This window comes from Megalops cyprinoides, chromosome 20 (assembly GCF_013368585.1).
Source record: "Megalops cyprinoides isolate fMegCyp1 chromosome 20, fMegCyp1.pri, whole genome shotgun sequence".
Taxonomy (NCBI): domain Eukaryota; kingdom Metazoa; phylum Chordata; class Actinopteri; order Elopiformes; family Megalopidae; genus Megalops; species Megalops cyprinoides.
The window spans coordinates 8,429,633-8,450,538 of record NC_050602.1 but is presented as its reverse complement, the minus strand read 5'-3'; the positions used below and the strand labels follow the sequence as shown (position 1 = coordinate 8,450,538).

The 20,906-nt window shown below is 43.5% G+C and overlaps 1 protein-coding gene across 1 annotated transcript in view; it reads left to right on the top strand.

The window, feature by feature from the left end:
• Nucleotides 1-19,760, top strand: part of slc1a7a (solute carrier family 1 member 7a) — a 43,559-nt gene extending 23,799 nt beyond the window's left edge. The window contains exons 3-11 of the mRNA XM_036554111.1: nt 5,981-6,196; nt 12,155-12,197; nt 13,060-13,294; nt 13,498-13,597; nt 13,990-14,223; nt 16,743-16,937; nt 18,735-18,869; nt 19,072-19,171; nt 19,509-19,760. Of these exons, the coding sequence (XP_036410004.1) occupies nt 5,981-6,196; nt 12,155-12,197; nt 13,060-13,294; nt 13,498-13,597; nt 13,990-14,223; nt 16,743-16,937; nt 18,735-18,869; nt 19,072-19,171; nt 19,509-19,760 (1,510 nt within the window). The remainder of the gene's footprint in view (nt 1-5,980; nt 6,197-12,154; nt 12,198-13,059; nt 13,295-13,497; nt 13,598-13,989; nt 14,224-16,742; nt 16,938-18,734; nt 18,870-19,071; nt 19,172-19,508) is intronic.
• The last annotated feature ends 1,146 nt before the right edge of the window (nt 19,761-20,906 follow it).

The window sequence follows — 20,906 nt, the reverse complement described above, 5'->3', positions numbered from 1 at the left end:
ACTGATCGGCCTCATCTCAATATCCATATTATATTATATATCTCAGTTTAATCCAAATCACTCTGGAAATTCTTCAAATAATAAAGCACAATTTGCCACTTTGCTGCCACCGACCACCTGTCACATGATTTGCCTTGGTGCTATCCACCAGTACTTTTAGTGTCACTCTCAATGGGAAGCATTTACGTGTTAGATGGCATAAGTTCAGTGGTTCAGTATTCACACCTAATAGGAAGCAGGGAGTCCTCTCAGCTTAGTTCAGACATTCTCAGAGCTGATGATTCAGTTCTTACCAACGAGTTACCCGGAAACACTGCAGTGTTTGCAACAGTGACATTCATAGACTGATGATGATGATTCACACTCTTCTACACGTACACAGACACACACACACACACACAGATAGAGAGAGAGAGAGAGAGAGAGAGAGAGAGGGATCAGTGCTGTGTCCAGAGCCTCAGCTTGGCTGTCAAAGCACTAATGTGACCAGCGGTGTGAGATCTGCTTCGCACAAGAGTGTGTGAAGATCAGACCCTAAGCCCTTAAGCCGCTGCAGACTCCTCACTCATCCTGAGACCCCCCCCCCCCACTCACCCTGTAGCCCGCCACTCATCCTGCAGCCCTCTCACTCATCCTGTAGCCCTCTCACTCACCCCGCAGCCCTCTCACTCACCCTGAGGCTCCCACTCACCCTGTAGCCCACCACTCACCCTGCAGCCCTCTCACTCATCCTGCAGCCCCCACTCACCTTGAGGCTCCCACTCACCCTGTAGCCCACCACTCACCCTGCAGCCCTCTCACTCATCCTGCAGCCCCCACTCACCCTGAGGCTCCCACTCACCCTGTAGCCCGCCACTCACCCTGCAGCCCCCACTCACCCTGAGGCTCCCACTCACCCTGCAGCCCTCTCACTCACCCTGCAGCCCCCCACTCATCTTCTGCTCCTGCTTGTTGGAGACAGAAATCCCAGCAACGTGAGCTGAGGGGCTACTGAAGTGCCTCCCTAAGAAAAGATTGGCCATTTCAGCACATGTCCCTCCTGCGCAGACCGCAGCAGAGCAGTCGAGAAATTCCAACAGCCTAAGCGGCACTCCAGCAGTGCACTCAGTCACAGCGGACCTCTATGTGGGTTTGTCTTCATGTCAGTGCAGTGCATAGAGTGCTGCTGTCAGAGCAGAGCTGAATCATTCATCTCTCAGCCCAAGAAATACATGTATGGACTACACCCTCACCATTTCATTGAAGATTTGTTTTTAAAATGATCAGATCAGGAGGACATTTTGTCTTTATTTGATTTCAGATTTGTGTTTGCTTTATTCTGCTGTACTGAGGGTGGCTAACCAGGGCTCAAATTTTCCATTTTTTTGCGAATCTTCCATCACTAACGATTTAAACCTGCAATCTCTTCTGCCCCAAGCCCAGCCCCTTACATACTCTACATATGTGGTACATCCCTATATATTCTGTGACCTGTTGTATGCATTCAGATGTTTCCTTTTAAAAAAAAATCTCTTTCATAATGAAATCACTTCTACTTCATATGGAAAAATATTCCCTGGAGATCAATGTTGTGTCACAAAAGAAGCAGTAGAAATTTTAGACACTGAATGTTCATGTCCATATATCAATGTTTTTCAATCCTCCTTTGATGATGTGACTAGTATTGGTTTTCAGCATTATTACACTGTACCTGAATGTGAAATTCTTCATAACCCTGAATGTCAATTTTGGGAAAGGTGCTATTTTTTGGTAACAAGCACAACATGGAACTAAACTGGACCTCTACCAACAATTAAGGTGCCGTTGGCAAGCTTTTTCATATGTGTCACTAAGCTGATCATACATTTGGGAAGTCGAAATAATGAAACAGTGGTTTGCATATGTGTGAGTAGAGATATAATACATGAAACCACAGCATGCAGTCAAATGTGCTCAGACCATATCTAAATGAAACACTGTATTCAGTCATATCAGACCATGTCCAAATAAACTCTTGCGTACCATCACATCTCTTCAGCCTGTGCACCAATAAAAGATGAATGGAAGAGAACAAAGGAAAGAATCTCGACTCCCCTGACAAACACATAAATAAAGAGCAAGAATCTCAAACCTCAAAGTATTCCTATGTCAGTCCATTAGCATTCGGTAGCTGGCTTCCCTAGTCAAAGAGAACCAAAAAGAAGCTGGCTAAACACGAAACTAGCTAGACCCAATTAAAGGCATTCATGCTCTGGAGGCAAGCAGTATATTATTTTTAAAACTCGATTGTTCATACAAGTGTGTTTCATTAGCAGAAGTGGGCAGTGCGGTTGGAGCCACTGTGCTCCAGAACGTGCCTGTGCCTTACCTGAGTTGGATTCGGAAATGTATCTGTCAATTTTGTTTGATAAGTAAAAAGTGTGACCTTTGCAAGTCAGTCTGGATAACATGGACTGGCCAGCAAAATAAAAAGAATATTTTGCTGGCATTCGATTCAGCCAGCCACCCCACCTGTTAAGACTCTACCTAGTCACTTGCAGCATGTCAATGACTCACGACAAAACCTGACAGATGCACATAATACTTCATTCAACAAGGTGGTGAACATGCAGTGCTACATTTCTGTTGAACTTATTTCTTCTGAGACCATGCTATTTTTTGCCATTTCAGAGAATTGTATTTTTGGATACTGAGCCAGTCCTGCATTTTAAAGAATACTGTCTCCTGTGTTGTCTTTGTGGAGGCACAAGGGGTTATCTGTGAACTGACTTCACAGTTTTGAGTTGTGGCTGCCAAACACTGAATGATTGGTTTCAGTAGAAAGTCCATATGCAGATTTCGAATGACATGTTGATGTCAATTGATGACAGCCAGATTAAGCGAGGAGCAAGCATTTTCTTAATGAATCACATGGGACAAATCCCAGTACTCCATCAGGTTGTGAAGGATTACCCATGAAGCTCACTGTTTCACCAACAGCAACAGATCACTGTTTTTTTCCTGTTAGTTTGTCTGTGTGTGGTTGGTTGTTTGTTTTTGTATTTACCAAACCAATATGTGATAAAGGAGAGTGAAAGTGTGGTATGTAGAGCTTGGTAGGCAATTATGTTTAAATTATATCTAAATGTAAATGATTATAGCATAAACTTGTCTTGTCACAGGAGGTCCTTATAAATGTGATGGAATTTTCAATCTTTCATTTAATTTTTATTGCAGTAGTAATATTTCTAGATACAACACTATAATGCAATGATTGGTTTTCCATTTAGAAATAATTAGCAATAATTTCTATGTTATTCATATTGATGTATTATCAATTAGCCCCTTATCAATTGAACATATCCTGTGAACATACCCTGCGTTTATCAAAAATTAAACAGTGTTAATGGTTGTGTCAGTCAAATTTATGTGTTCTACTACTGTTTGTAGAAAAAAAATCTCACTAATAATCATAGGGTGCCTCGTAGTGATGTTACGTTCGTAACCGATCAGAGGAGATATTTTCCTTCCTGATTGTTTCATGGTGGTTACGCTGTGAAGGACAAATACACAATGACATTAGGTCTGGCAATACGAGTATCATAATACAATATGATTATTTTGCAGATAAACCTAGTAACTTCCAGCCCCTAAAAGGAAACGATGAGGAAAGGAATGGAGCCATGAGATTCGGCTCCCTTCATAGAGCCATTATTCCTATCACTAGTGCCGCGTACAACAGGTGTTAGCCCCCTGACAGTAATAAACAACATTTTCAAAATACAAGTTAACCAATTTAATTTTATAATCAGTGGTAATGACTGACATGCCTGTAGGCCAAATGCTGCTCTCCATTCATTTATGTTAAGTGCAAAGACCGTTAAGTCAGTATCAATGAAGTCAATAGTCACAGTAATCTCAGTATAGGCGCCGCATCACAGCAGTTGGGTGCTAGCAATGCTCTATCTTAAAAGCAAGGAAACCTATTCATACCACTGGCCAATTCAATTTTTCAGTCTTTAATAGAAACAAGCAATGCAGTGATTTGTGTTTTTATGTCAGCATTATTTAGATAGTACAAGTGAATCATAACATCCCTTTTGCAGATTGGTCAGATTGGGTCAATTGAGCACAGTATGAAATGACTTTGATGGTGCTGCACCACGCATACAATTCGCAAGAGGGAGAATATTTATGAAAACAAATAGTTAGTTTAAAAATGAGCCATCTTAGCCACACCCCTTCTCTTCTCTGGCCCCTTAGTGGTGGAATGAGCTCTCCATGACAGTCAGACACTCTCTATCTTCCACCGCAGACTGAAAACTCATCTGTTCAAACTACACCTCGGTTTTACTAACCCTACACTCATACAGTTCATGAATATCCCCATTCATACAATGCCCTCAATTATTTGCAAAGTAAGAGCATCCCCCCATGCCTGCTATGGCACTTTGAAATATATATGTTATGTAAAGACTTCTACTGTTGGTTGCTACACTTCTGTAAGTCACTCTGGGTAAGAGCAATGCCATGTACATGTCATGCAAACAATAATTTTAATTTTATACATTTTTCCAATGTATAAAAATCTAACAAAGCAAGCCAGATGCAGCCTTGCCATAGCCCCAGGAAACAAGCCCTCAGCCTTGACTCTCCACCCACACACCTGTGTTTAATATACTTCCAATTAGGCCAATGGCTAGCCACCAGACACATTCAGTTTCACATCCCCACATGTGCAGACAATTATCCTGATTGAAATGCAACTGACTGAATACAGATTTGTCATTTGTTTAGATGGAAAGCTGAGCAGACAACTGTAGGTCCTCTAACAAACATTTAAACATTCAGACACATTCAGCAAACATTGCTAATGACATTTTCTTGGTCAGTTACTTTAATGGGGGAAAGCTCATCCCTAACATCATTATTAGTAGTAGTCATATTCAAATAAAAGTGTATGGCAAGTGGTTGGAAAGTATTTTATTTATCAATTAGTAAATGAGTCAATAATCAGCATATATTTGTTAATTTTTGCAATGGCATTGTCGCAAAGTGCTCGAAAAAGTATGTTTTTTTACACATGGATTTGCAAATTGTATTTTATGGTAATTCAGCATGTTTGCTGTCTGCTCATTACCTTGACCAAACTAAGCTTCATTTGGTTGCTTGGACGTACCACTCCAGTGCACTGCCACAGTTTGGGTGTATTATTTTGCTTTGTCTGTGTTCACAGCACTCCTCATCTGCTCCAATCAGTGCCTTTGAATAGTAGCCATTATGTTGCATTTTTAGATTTTGTCAGTTAGAGGATGCTCTTATCCTGAATAAATGCATCAAATAAAGTCCCATGAAAGAGGGTAGAAGACCACAGACATAATCATGTATATTTAACGTTTTTAAGATGTGCTTCTAGGATTATAAAAGCCCAAAGATTAAGTATGAAGCAAAGTATTGGTTTGAAGCTACATTTGCTGTCATTTCAACCAAAACATCAAAAAGGACTCCATGTCTTTATAAATCGCGCAGTATGTTTTGGGGAAGGCACTATAATACAAGAAAATCTTTGTATTGCAACATGAGGTATATAAAATACAGTGATACTGTAGCTGGTTGAGTCCATGTCATACCATTCCACAGTTTTTCAAAACCTCTAGACCTCCTTTTCCTAAGGTCAGGGACTAATTTTCCCGTTTTTCCCAATTAGCTGGGGGTTTTCAGTTTTTTTCTGGGTTTTTCTGGGTTCTTTTCCTAACACATTTGACTTTGTATTTGAATTTTACTTAGGAACTATGTCCTGAAGCCCAAGTATATGCATGAAATTAAATAAATGTAAGCATGAATCTTTGTCGAGATTAAAATTAAATCCAAAATATTAACATGAACAGCACCGTAAAACCACTGAGGCCTCTTGCTGTTGATATTATTGCTCCTGTATTTTACTGTACTGTTTGCTTTGCTAGCCTGATCTGAATTCGATTACTCTGGCCTCACCCCATTGTTCTGTTGTTCCTCCTCCCAGCTTGATGTCAGGATTGGCAGCTCTGGACGCGAAGTGCTCCAGCCGGCTGGGCATCATGACCATCTCCTACTACCTGTGGACGACCTTCGTGGCAGTGGTGGTGGGCATCGTCATGGTGTCCATCATCCACCCCGGGGGAGCGGCTCAGAAGGAGGACTCGGAGGACAGCGGGAAGCCCATCATGAGCTCCGCCGACGCTCTGCTCGACCTTATCCGGTAAGACACGCCCCGTCGCCTCTGTCAGGTGATGTACACTGATGGCCACGCCCCGCTATCTGTCTAAGATGTGGATTTCGTATGCAAAATCATATGAATAGTTTCTTAACTCTGAGTGGTATTGCATGCATGTGGAAAAAAGCAACCACACTACAATATGCAAGCTCACAGTGGTCTCAGTTTACAGAATGTCACATTTAAGGAGTTCCTGCCCCAAAGAGGAAAAAAAGGTTGCTATTTACTATATGGGGAAATGCAATGACCACAGCAACAGTGTGGCAACACCATTTTGAAGGCAAACAACTTATTCCCATGAGTACATTGCTAACACTCAGACAGATCCCTGTAAGGTACTGTGTTTTCTGTCAGATGACAATAGACACAATGGAAAAAGTAATTTCTTTATTTTAAAATTAGTCTCCTTTTGCACACTGACATAAAAGTCTTTTTCCACAGACCATTATATTAAAGGTGAATGTTTGCAGGGTTACTATGAGGGTGCTGGTCAGTGCAAGTAGAAGAGGAATTTGCAGAAGAATAAATTAATTAAGCGCAAAGACAAACCAGGAATTGCACATCTCAGCTGCCACACATACCTGTAATGAAGTGCAGAGATAAATAAACAGCTATCGACTATTAACCAATGACTGGCTTCCTTTAAATACATTGCTCACACATGCATTTTCCACACATAGTTACAGAGCATGAAACGAAGTCGATTAGAGTGAGTGGTTGCTTGTAAGTTTGTTAATGAACGCAGAGGATCATCATAATTACGCATGTATATTCAATGGTTACAATTTCAGCTTCAGTTTAAAAGATCACTGACTACTTTAGCATGTTTTGTCAGTGGACAATAGCTAATTTTCTGATGACTAAGTAATGTAAGAGCATATTAATTTGAGATGCAGAATAGTTCAGTCCCTGCCAGTATGAGTGTGAAGAAATGCTTAATAATCCAGGTTGGGGCATCACCAAGGCAAAATAGACTGAGATACATATTGAGGGCTGTGTGACAGAGGAGGAAAAGCAGAGGAACAGTCAAGTGTCATCAGCATAAGTGTGAAATGAAAAACAGTGGGAAGAAATAGCATAACAAAGGGATGTAATGTACAGGAAAATTGGAGGGGGCCAAGTACAGAGCACTGGGGAAATCCATTCAAAAGGCTGCAAGAGGTCGAAACAGAGTCTCCAGATGATTTAGTAGCAGTGTGCAATGACTTAATATAAAACTCAGCTGAGAACAGTGCCTGAGATGTCCATCACTGCTAGTGTGGGTAGGAAGACATGATGATACACTAGGTCAGAAGCAGCAGGTAGGTCCTGCAGGTAGAAGGATCAGGAAACAGGAGAGGAAGGCCGCTTTGCAGAGAGAAGAGCCTCTACCAAAGAAAAAAGCTGTTTCAGTGAAGCAACCAGCCTTGACGTTAGCATTGCTGGCGTGCTGCAGATCGTTCTGAAGAAGGAAACGGGACAATTGATTGAAAACATATTAGAGGATTTTGGAGAAAGACCTTAAGAGGAAGGTCGGGAGGTAGTTCTGTGTATCACAAGATACATGATTTTTTGAGCAGCGGTGTATCATTGCTCGAAGGCAGAGGGAGCATAGCTGGTGGTGAAGGAGGTGTTGATCATGAACATGAGTGGGAGAAGGTCAGATGTGATTTTCTGGAGGAAAGAGGGGGTAATCGGTCTGTGTGAACAGGTGGTTGGTTGGTGGGACATTAGTGACATGTAAGGAGAGAGAATGTAGTGAAAGGGAATTGGCCAGTGTGAGTAGTCTCCCAGTCTCTCAGTAGTCTCCACAGGAGTGTCAAGACTAGCTATTGTCAACCCAAGAGTAGTTATTGACTCCCTTTTGCTGTTGACAATTTCCTCTGTAATACAGGTGGCATGCAACTGGATCAATTTCCAAAATAAATAGTTCAGAAAAGTAAAGAAAATGCCTGATATCGTGACATTTCAGCTCTGGGAATGTGCACCGATTTACTCAAATCATCTCCCTCTGCTCAATACAAACTCAGGCTATTCAGAGAAATTACCCATGTGCGTCATTCTGATTGTCTTCTTTTTCATGACACTTTTAGCCACAAAAAAAGAACAACAAACTGACTATACACCATTGTACCATACATAATTGTATGACTATTTAAAACTGACATTTGTCATGTTATCACACAGAGAGCGCTTTGATTCTAAATTTCCAGTACGGTACTCCCTGGATGCCTGTAGAGTTCAGTACCCTGGCTCTTAAGTACTCTCTGCAGAGTAACTTGTTTTGCCACATGAGCCATAAGCCCTTCAGTGCCCATCCTGCATGTCTCATGATCTAAATGCAACAACCATTAAAGAAGAAAATTATGTAACTTGTGTGATGGCTTATATTGTCTTTGTTTTGATTCTTCCACCAGCTGTTGCCAAGTGAAATATAGAGGCCAGGGGAGGCCCTCTTAATAGTAGACTTATTCTCTTTCTCTTAATGTTCACGTTGGTGTAGTCTGTGAGGCTTGGGTCACTTCCTTCCTTCCCTCCCTCTTCAGAACATACCTGTATCTCGTAGTCACACGTAGGTGGGCCACAAAAAAAAACCTTTACTCCTCTGTAAACCAGCACAAGAGAATAAAATGTCAAGCTTCGGCAGAATCAATAACCCCTCATTCACACTGTTGAAGGTACGTTAGTTACGTTACGTTAGTTATGTTACTATGCTGCAGCACAGCGTGGTTACATTCTTCACATTCATTGGTTCCAGAAGAAAATCTCTCTTTCTCAGAAAAGACTTTCTCAAAACTGAAGTGGGGAGAAAAGAAGACAACCCCTCTTGATGCCCAAACAATTCAAATGAATGGAATGCAGACTTTGAACAACACATCAAAGGTTACCTTTGAAATTTGTCATCCTCCAAATGGACTTGCTGCTTCCCTTTTAATCTTTTGTGTTAATGCAGAATTGACAGTATCAGCTGGAAGGATGCACACAGTTACCGCCAGGCATAAAGACTAGTGAACAGAAATGACAGATGAAAGCAGTGAACATAAAATAGGAAAAACATGATCATTTCAAACTAAAAGGGTGACATCTATTAACCTCCAAGCACTAAACTATCTTCAGGTGTTTGTTGGTTTTTTCTAGCTTCTGCATGCAATACAGCTCTTGCTGCTTGTTCTAAATCACTGATTCTCAATCCTGCTCCTGCCCCCCCGCTCTGCACGTTTTCCATCTTTCCCTGCTCTGCCTACCTGACTGAACTCATCAGTGGCACTTTTGAATAGCTGAGCACACCTGATTTAATCACGAATTTCAAGCAGGTGTGTTTGGAGTAAGGATAGATAGAAGATGTGTAGGACAGGGGGGCTCCAGGAGTAGGATTGAGAAACATTGTTCTAAATGTATGTTAGCGCTGCTATGACTCCTCTCTGAGGTTTTGCCGGTTACTGGTTTAGAAGTAAACAACAGAGCAATGTTGGCCAGTCTGTTACACTTGCTCTAGGCATTCAAGAACAACTGCGTCTCAACTGTTAAGCTAAGCTAATTAAGCGTGCAGGGGGATGGGGGTGAGTGTCCTTGAACTGGCTGCCCGTGAGGCCAGCCGAGGAATGATTCCACAGTCCCTCAGTGGGTCAGTGGGGCACGTTGACTGGCTACGCAGGCAGGACTGTGTACCACTGTGGTACAACGGTTTCAAATGGGAACACATTTCCAAGACGGCGACCGCAAAGCTCCATGGGTATCCATGCATGCCGTGGCTCAGAGTAGGAAGTGCACTTTAGAATTAATGTGGGGGCTGTCAGATATGTCACAGTCACAGCTCACTGGTTCAGACTGGCCTTATTCTCTTACAGACAACAGAGACAGGGGTGCGATTACGATTAAAGAAACAGGAACCCCCTCAGGTCTTGGTCAGGTGTATGCTCTGCACTGCATGCTGGGAATGAAACAGCCAATCCCCTGCCTGCATTCAGTGTGTCAGCACTGCCCACACTGAGTGCAGGGAAATCAGCTGAGGTGCGACTGAGGTGAGGGCACATGCATATCAGGCACACCGTGCTGGGTTGGCGGTTTTTTGTTCTTTGTTTTTTTTTTTTCTCCCTCTCCCCTCCCCCGCCTGGAGCACAGCTGTGCGTCGGATTGCCTGTAAATCTCCTTTGGCTCCTCCTCTCATCGTGCGTGTAATATCCCCAGATTTAATTAGACGCATTGAGGTCAGTGTCCCGTTCTGGCCCGGAAAACAGAGTCTATTAGCCTGCTGTTCCTAAGTCTTATACCCACTGTGGATAAACGAGTGTATTTTTTTGTGTTGTTGTTATGGGAGGAGGGAGGAAGCTTAATTTTTCCAAGCAGGCCCATTTCATACAGCGTCCCGGTCAAAAACCTGTCTGCTTTTCTGTCTCTGTGAGGTTCGCTCAGGCCATGTCCTGGATCATCTCATTGGTTGCGATTCCATTTGCTTGGATTATTAGAATGAACATCCAATGAGTCATTGCCGTTTTGTCAGTGTATTGACAACGGGACCTCTTGGTCAGTTTGATTTTACCTGGGTTAAGCCAGAAGCTTTGCAGGGCTTACTTTTGTTGAATATTATTCAGAGTTTCACATTTTACTTAAATGGGTTGGTTTGAAGACCTTGCTCAAGAGTATACGGTTAGTGCTGGGACCAAGATTCAAAACTGTGGCTCAGCTTGCCACAATACTGCTGTTTCCCATTGTCAGTGGAAGCCACACTTAAAGAAGCATTAATAAAATATACAGCTAAATTTAGTAATCTCCCTAAACTAAGATTACAATAATGATAAATACTGTTGTCTCCAGTTGTCAACAAGCACGTATAGTTTATGCTCGTGCATGTATGTGCAAATATTTGAGTGTTTGTGTATGCCGTTGTGTGTATGTATATCTGCAAGCATGCGTGTGTGTGTTTGTTCACACATATGTGCTTGTGTGTGTATTCATGTGTATGCATGTGTGAGTATGTGTGTTCACATGTATATGTTTCTGCACATGTGTGTGTATGTTTATCATAAGTTAAAGGTTAAATACAAGGGTCATGCTTTGAGAGCCCTCTTCTCTGCATAATGCCACTCCTAGCTGCACAGACAAGGTAATGAGGTTTAGCTTCTTATGTCAAAGGCCCTATTATAAATGACAGATAAGACGCTTGCTAGGGGTGCTCGAGGTTACGGCTCGCTTTCAGGTCCCACCTGTTGCACAAAAGCGTGGCACGCCCGGGTCACCTCTCACAAGGGAGCGGCCAAGCCCCTGTGATCGAATCACAGCAGAGGGGCAGAGTCGCAGGGCCAAGTTCTCCACGCTTCTGCGGCAGCCAGCCAATGGGAGATTACTCCCTTCCTGGAAGTGTGACCGCCAGAACTCTGTGAAACACGCATCCTGGACAGGGCCCAAGGATGGGGCACGAGGTCTTCGATTTCTAACCAATCGTATGAGGCTTCGGAGCAGAAACAAGGATTCGCTTTCCCCCATCACCCGTGAAATTAATGAAGAGATTGTCATGAAACTAAATACCATTTCGGGAGGGTTTTACAGGCTGAGATTAACGCCAAACTGGGTCTAAATCACACATTCGGTCAAATTTGCCAAATGTGTGATTTAGCCGTAAATCAGAGCTCTTTTGAGTCTGTGAAATACCCTCCAGAATCCTTTAAGAACCTGTTAAATCTTGGATTTAGAAATACTTATGTGACACAGTTTGCCCCCTCCCCCAATCTTAGCACTGATTCATGCTGTTCTGCATCTCCTCTGGCTGAGTGCATGCTGGCAGGGGGTATCTCCCACATCCTGGTTCACACAGATCTCAGAGTAAATCATATATCAATAAAGATGTGTGGACAAAAGATGTATGACACAACCTTGACTTGAGTGCTGCTGCAATTGTATGTGACATTTCTTTGAAGAATTAGCTGTTCACTGTATGACCCCCCCCCCCCCCCCTCTCTCTTGCAGCAACATGTTTCCAGCCAACTTGGTCCAAGCTACTTTTCAACAGGTGAGTCTTGGATGATGCGTTGATCTTCATTGTTTTTAAACAAAATGGAGGAAGCATTGTTACAATGCATGTAACCTTCTTTCTTTGAGAAATCAGGTGACGATGGCGCAGACAATTCTGCGTATACTGGCAACATTTTTTCAAAAGCATGTTGCATAATTTCTATACAATTCATAGATTCATTTAAATGTCTCCACTCATGTGTAGACTCATGTACTCTGTTATGTAATTAGATTATTCTTAGTGTACAAAGTCATAGAGCATATAATTAAATCATTGTACAAAGATGTGCAGCATGATTACTCCTAAGAAAAAAACTGGAACACTTATTCTCAGTCAAGCCCTGTAAAAGCTTTACACATTCATTATCATGGCTAACTGAATTTCCTCAAAAACCATGAATAATAGTGTGAATCTTTCAGACATCCATTCGTCTTATTTGCTCTAGATAGTGTAGCACAGATATTCAACATGTTGACCAGATAGTCAGCTTGGTGTGCTTGACATTGAAAGGTCTGTTGCTGCCGTTGGTGAAACTACAAGTGTTCTGATTTGCTGACTCCTTATGAACATTCTTGAAAGGGTGTAGCCTAAAACCATACAGCCATAGGCAGCATTTGAATGCCAACACCACGGGAAGCTCCTAGAAAGGAAGTGAGGAGGATGTAAAGAATCTAAAATCTGGGCATAAAATAGGTTATCTGTGCATGTAGTAGTGATAACTCTGCAGGCAGAGGAACAGCCTGGGTATTTATGAGCAGAGACAGCAAGCTGTGCCGGCAGGGCTGAAACTTCCTTGCGTAGCAAAGCAGCACCCGCAGTGTTACCACCCCGGGTCTTCTGTCCATTTTTTGCCCCTCAGTACCGGACAAGGAGCGTGCCGATCATGAAGACCCCCAGGCCCACGGTCAGCCAGGACCTGACGGAGACCACCACCCGCCGGGTGTTCATCTACGGCATCCAAGACGACAACGGCACAGACATCCAGAACTTCTCCCTGGACCTGACGCCGCCCCCCGACGTGGTCTTCCGCACACTGCCCGGTACCAGTGAGGGCATGAACGTCCTGGGGATAGTCATCTTCTCCGCCACCATGGGTACAGAGATCTCGCACATGCTCAGTGTCTTTCTTCCAGTGGAGCCAGAGTCATTTTTAGCTGTTGAATTTAGACCATGGAACAAGGCAAAGGCTTTCATCAAGGGGCCTCCTTTTCAACCCTGGATAACTGTTTGAGTATAGCTAGATAAAGGTGTTTGTGGTGGTTTGTCATGAGTAACATGTGGTGCACATCATTCACAGGTATCATGCTTGGCAGAATGGGACCGAATGGAAGTGCCTTGGTCAACTTCTGTCAGAGCTTGAACGAAGCTGTACTGAAGATTGTTGCCATTGTTATCTGGTAAGCAATTTTCCTGCTATGATCACTACACCACAATGATTGGTACCAGTATAAAGTCTACACTACATTATGGTTGCATAACAGACACTTTTAGTAGGCACTCTTGTCCAGAGGAATTTTTTTTTTTTACAAATTATCCATTTATGCAGCTGGATTATTTACTGAGGCAATTTGGGTTATGTAATTTTCTCAATGGTACAGCAGTAGTGGCCCACCTGGGAATTGAAACAGCAACCTTTGGGAAGTGAGCTTTACTCCTTCTACTACTATGCCTTACTGCTGCCTGTAGTGTAGTGAGAAGCACTGCAGTTTGTCCATAATATGATGCGCATATAGATATTCCAGGAAGGTGAGATGTCCAGCTCATGTTCAGCTCCACTCTTCCCACCTAGGTACTTCCCCTTCGGCATTGTGTTTCTGGTCGCCGGGAAGATCCTGGAAATGGATGACCCATCTGCCATGGGTAAGAAGCTGGGCTTCTACGCCATCACCGTGGTGATGGGGCTGGTGCTGCACGGCCTCTTCATCCTGCCTGCCATGTACTTCTTCATCACCAAGAAGAGCCCCATCGTCTACATCCGCGGCATCCTGCAGGCGCTGCTCATCTCACTGGCCACATCCTCCAGGTAAAGACCCCACCCCTCAGCTCACTGGCCACATCCTCCAGGTAAAGACCCCACCCCTCATCTCCCTGTCCACATTCTTAAGGTAAAGACTCCGACCCCTCAGCTCGCTGGCCACATCCTCCAGGTAAAGACCCCACCCCCTCAACTCGCTGGCCACATCCTCTAGGTAAAGACCCCACCCCCTCAGCTCACTGGCCACATCCTCCAGGTAAAGACCCCACCCCCTTAGCTCGCTGGCCACAACCTCCAGGTAAAGACCCCACCCCCTCAACTTGCAGGCCACATTCTTAAGGGAAAGAGCCCGCCCCTCATCTCGCTGGCCACATACTAAATGTAAAGTCCTTCTGCTATGTCAGTGGGCATGAATGCAGGTGCACCCACACCTCAGCTGTATCTGCACAACCCCTCCAAACCATAAATAAGAGACACACATGCACACAGCTGAACAGTAGCTTGCACATGCAAAGTCTCTTAATGTGCCATATGAAGGGACTCTGTTACAAAGCTGAAAAGAAGCAACACACTGAAGGTGTGCGCATTAACTGTGCTTCAATCTAATGAAATTTGAGCACAGGAAACACTAACACCTGCATCCTGAATGAACCTACGAGTTTTAATTTTCTCACTATATAACAAAGTGTACAGGTTCTCATTTTCTACAGACACATACGACAACAATAACAGTAACCTCACGCATGGTTGTAATACCCTTGCATAGAGCAGGAAATTTGATGAGAACTGATATAAACCTGTTTGGGGTTTTAATTTGTGAGTGCAGTAGATCTGTTCAATCTAAAGCTCTGCCAAAAAAATTTAAAAAAGAGATTTTAATCTTCTGAATGAGCAATCTCCACACCAGAATAAATGACCTCATTCTTCAAATACTCTTCTGCCTAGTGCATTATATCCAGCCATTAGTTCAAGCTCACACAACACACTGAACTCATTACTGACCCAACAGACGTTGCTCATTACTGTTGCAATTAATCTTTTAACAATAACCTCCATTGCATATTTTATTTCACGTTGTGAAATGAAATAGTTTGTGAAAGTTGTTTACTACAAACTAAGCTCTTTCTATAATTAAAAACATTTTACAAAAAGAATGTAAGTACTGTTATCACATTGTTGCAGTGTGGGATCATGTGACTGGTGTGGGCTCCTTGTTTAAATTAGTAAACTTGTTCATGAGGCACTGCAGTAAAAAAAAACTGTTCTAGGTGGAGAGGCAGTTTGAAGGCAGTGAAGGCCGTTTCAGCATCAGAAGCCTTCACTTTTTCTGACTCTAAAGTTCCTTAAGACAGTCGAGGTGAAATGGTCACACTATCCTACATTTTAAAAACTCCGGAATGTCAGTGTGACTAATTTCCTCACTTGCCCTCTTGTTCTGCTGACAGATCTCAGCGTGAAATAACTTCTGTAGTCCACTGTTGTAATCCCTTTTAAAACGTCAAAACCTCAGTCAAATTGCCCAAGTCTCCTTTTGCAGAGGCTAATACTTACTAATATTTTGCGGTTCGTTAAACTAGCCAATGACCACATTTTTTTGTCAGTGGCATCCATGAATCAGGCATTAGATGCAGTTCACCAGAGGTATTATGGGACATACCAAGCTGAAAAATGAGTTGAGCCATTGTTTGCACCCAGTGGCATTAACCTGATCACTCTCAGTAAATACCCAGCAAAAGCAACATGATCAACATGTGCAGTCACTTGTGCTTGGGTTAGTAATCAATCCCCATTAATTTCTCTCCCTAATTTGAATAGGAAATATGAGATTCAAAAGAACAGGTATCTATGCCCAATGCCACTCTTTGTTCCAGGACACTGGACATATTTTGTCTACTGTATTTACTGTATTTTCATGTAGCATTTTTTATGTTCTAATTAAGTACAATCATGTAACTAAGACACCAGCACAGCTGAAATGTATGACACACAGATGTTGATTATGGACATATATTGAAAAGAAAACCTATGACATATTTACATGTCACATGCAAACAAGCTTCAAGGTTATAAAGAGACAAGGTGACAAGGTTCTGAAAAGTGAAAATATTCAAGCCGACTTGAGTAATGCATTAGGAATGAAATGACAGGTATCACTGTGACATCTTTAGGTAGAGAATATTCAGTGTGTAGGAAGTAAGAAATATTCAAAGAACAATTGGATGCATTATTTGCTCGTGTTGTACTTTTCCTCACTTGTAAGTTGCTTTGGATAAAAGCATCTGCCAAATGAATAAATGTAAATGTAAATACAATCATGAAGTATTGAAGGATGTATTAAGAAGACACATATGTGCTTGTGGGAATCCTATTATGTATCATTGTACATAACAAGCATAACCACATCCTCACAGATATCAGGACAGTTTTGACCAGAGGTGGTGATTTGAACTCACCGGATGTCACAGTTAGAGAGGGGGTTCTATCCGCTTAGGGTCGACATGCCAAAGCCCCTGTTCCTCATGGCGAGGTGCTGACCATGCGTGGGGGGGTTCCTATTGTCTCCCCAGCTCCGCCACGCTGCCTATCACCTTCAAGTGCCTCTTGGAGAACAACCACATTGACCGGCGAATCATCCGCTTCGTGCTGCCCGTCGGCGCCACCATCAACATGGACGGCACCGCGCTCTACGAGGCTGTGGCCGCCATCTTCATCGCCCAGGTCAACAACTATGAGCTGGACTTCGGGCAGATCATCACCATCAGGTAAGACTGCAGGCACTGAAGCCGCATCACCTCACTTATTAAAAATGATAATGTGTTAGAAAGTTACTTTCAATGATTTAAGGGGCTCCTGAGTGGCTCACTCTGTTAAAGCACTTGCTCTAAGCAAATCTGGACCTGGATTCAAAACTGGCTGACTTAGAGCTAGAATACAATGGCTTTGTTTCGCCAGGGTTAAGGGTGGGTAATTGGGCCCCAGGTGTCATACTTGTAGATCGGAGGATTTTGCTCACTGCGGTTTCACTCACCTCTCTGCAGAGGCTTCCATGGTGAGATGAGCAGATTCCAAATTGGAGAAAAAACGTAAAGGAAAAGTACAACAAAGTGATTAAATTTGATTAAAATAAAAAGTAGCATTTCCTGTAATAAAAATTGAGCATCCAAAAATAAGATTATTTTGCCTGTTTTTCTGACATGCCTCTGCAACATACTCCACACTCCTGCATCACTGACTGACATTTCCTTCCTCGTCAAGGACCTCTGTAGGTGTTTTTGCACGCACATCAAATAAAGTTGCCTCCAAACTGTGATGCTATAGCACTTGCCTAGGTTGTGCTCCATTTTAATGAAGTGCTCGATGAAAGCAAAGCTCTGGCACGCTGTCATTCCAAATCCCACAAAGCTGAATATTGCAGAGGGGGATGTTTGTACACAGCATTCATCATCAAGTTCTGCTTTTGAACAGAACGGTTATGCAATCAAAGTTTTTATCTTAATGGTTGATCATACCCGTGTTTAAAAAAAAAAATCATGAATGTGGACTAATTAATGGTGCTCAGACATAGTCTCGCCTCACGCCTCCTGCTCCTGAGGTAAGTGTTTGGGACATCAGGACACTAAAATCTGAGCGAGATCCTTTCCGTAAACTTGAATATAACATGATGAAATGCACCATGATTGTAGGTGGGAGGTAACATTACTGCCTATTCAGGCCTTAATTTGGGATTCATCTTCCATATGCTGTATAAATTCAGACCATTCATTCTGATGTCCAAAGTTTATTATAGCCTGCTAAATGCTTCCTTTAAACCATTTTGACAAATGTCCGTTGTCATGATATATGATATATGATATGAACAGAAATTGGATGCCACCAGGGAGAAGCATGAATCCCTCATAACGTCTGACATACAAGTTTTGAAAAATTGTTTAGCTCTCAAATTGGTGTGATACTCTGTGTCCACACGGGCTGCTGCCGTTCAGTAATCTCACTTTAAATCCTGTGAGACCTGTAACATTTGCCTGTCCCAGTCATGACAGATTTTTTTTTTTGACCCATGATGTTATTTGCTGCTCCATCTGTGGCTCTCCTCCCCAACGGAGACAGTGTGACACTGTACACCTAGCAGACAGCTTTAAAGAACTAGAGCACTCGGAAACTTGGTGCCTAACAGGCACCTTGAAAGAGCAGGAGTATTAGGAAACTGGGTGCCTAACAGGCAACTGGAAAGAGTCTGTGCATTAGATTCCAGGTTATTTCTAGAAACAGTGTATAATTCCCAGGCAATGCTATGTACTGATATCTCTGCTGCTAAGAACAGCCACCGTCATACCCTCTACACCTGCCCAAATCCTTGTGGCACAATGATGCACAACGAAATGGTGTCAAAGTGACTTGTTAAAATGACAATTTCCCCGAGCCAGCGGCTTGCCTTAGCTTGCATCTGCATCTTGCATCTGTCCTGGACAGAAGAAATACATGTGTTTTCGCTGTGACAACCCGGTAAACGCTAACATCCCTCCAGCAATAGATATTATTTTCACTTCTGTCTTTCCCAGTATCACAGCCACTGCAGCCAGTATTGGCGCGGCAGGGATTCCGCAGGCTGGCCTGGTTACCATGGTTATTGTGTTAACATCGGTTGGGCTCCCTACTGATGACATCACTCTCATCATTGCTGTTGATTGGGCCCTGTAAGTACATGCCCCTGCTGGCTCATTACATACAGTATGTTCCTCCCATTGGCTGAACAGTGCTTATATAAAATGCAGTACCCATCTCCCCAGTTTCTCCAACTGGAAAGATGCATTTTTGAAAATTTGCATTTCAATTCACAACACATAACAGTGATGTCACTGGGCTGACAGAGGATCCACTAAAATGGGTGTCTTCCAGGGACCGGTTCAGGACCATGGTCAACGTGATGGGGGACGCCCTGGCCACAGGGATCATGGCGCACATCTGCAGGAAAGATTTTGTGAAAGAAGGAGAGGAGGTGAGCACTCTCATCTGCTCCCACAGCTCAGCTTTTAACAGCACCGTGTTTAGCACAACACCTCATGCTAATAAACACTGAAAGATGCACACATGCATGCAGTGTTTGACAGTCACAGGGCTTCATTTCAGTGGAGTCGGTGCTTGATGGAAAATGATTATTTGCGCTTACATGAACTTTCATTCCAGGCAAGGCATTCCCATTTTCAGAATCACTTTACCTGTAAACAACACCATATAAATTGCAACACTCACAGCACAGGCATGTAATCCAGGGGTAATTTCCATGTCAGTGTAGGTGATGGAACCCCACCCCCCGCCTTTTCCTTTTGCCACAGGTGCCCCTGATCTGTGAGACCAAGCCTATGATCAGCATCCAGCAGATGATGGCCTACCAGAAGAACGGCTGCTTCCAGCCCCCGCCAGGCAGCCGAGCAGACCACATCCCACCCGACGTGGCCCGCCTCATCCAGCTGGAGGAGGGCGTGCGGCCCGTGGAGAAGAAGAAGCCATCGCCGCCGCACAAGAGGATCGACAGGGACAAGGACCACTGTTCCATCGACATGAATGGCCTGGAGACTAATGTATAGGAGACTCTAGAGGGGGACGGGACTAAAGCATAGACCACCCCAAAGACCAAACCCCCAGAGGGACAAGGTTGGAGCTGAAGGACATATACATGTGCTCCATTCTTTTTCATTAGCGTCTTTTTTTTCTACAAATGTTTAAAACAAAAGACGTGCTGTTCTGCTGTGAGTGCACATGAGCGTGTCTAGGTGTGCATGCAAGTGCATGATTTTGTTCAGGTGTATGTGTGTTTGTGTGCATGAGCGTGTCTAGCCGTGTATACGCATGTGCGCGGGTGGGTTCAGCTGTGTGTGCGTGAGTGTGTCTAGCTGTGTGCGTGCATGAGTGTGTCTGGCTGTGTGTGTGCGTGTACATGCGCGTATCCGTCCTTTTGTCTGTGTATGTGCAATGTGGAATGGACCACACCACATTTTCCAGAAGAGGTCTTGGGAGAGATGGTGTCAGATGACTGCACGCTGGAGGAAGGAGGGAGATTTGACAAGCTGGGAGAGAGAAAGAGAAAACCGGGGGGGCAACGTTGATGGAGCATGAGTCGCTCCAATCAGCAGTGACTCTGAGAATCCTCGGCTTGGGGGGGCCGGACGCCTGTCATGCTTACAGCACAGCCGAAGGCAGCCACCTCTGTTCGTTTCAGCAAAGTGTCTCAGGGCCACCGCAAATCAAGCGCCCGTCAGGTGTCACCGTGGAAACTGGCCTCTTGCGTATGCATGTGCGTGAGATGGCGTAAGAGTAGGATAAAGCTTCCTCTTTTGGACATACATAGAGGGATACCATTTATTTTCATTTTTCTGGTATCTCACTTGGAATATCTTTTTTTTTTCATTTGGCTTTTTGTATGATTTCTTTGTTTGGCGTACGAGTTTCCTGCACCAACCTGGTGGGAGGGACACGCTCCAGTGTACTCCTGTGTAGAGTGCCTGTCTTTAGACGTGTGCTCCTCACTTCTCGAAGCCAGTATACGAAGCCCCACACCAGACCTTATATCACACTTTTGGTGTGCACAATGCTTATGGCCCAGCATTTTGTGAAACATTTTTTTTTTTTGAAAAATAGCAAATCAAACTTATTTTTACCTGAATTTCATGTCTGTTATATTTGGTTATCATATTTTCACCCCCAGCATCAGTTTGTGAATCTCACAGTTGGTC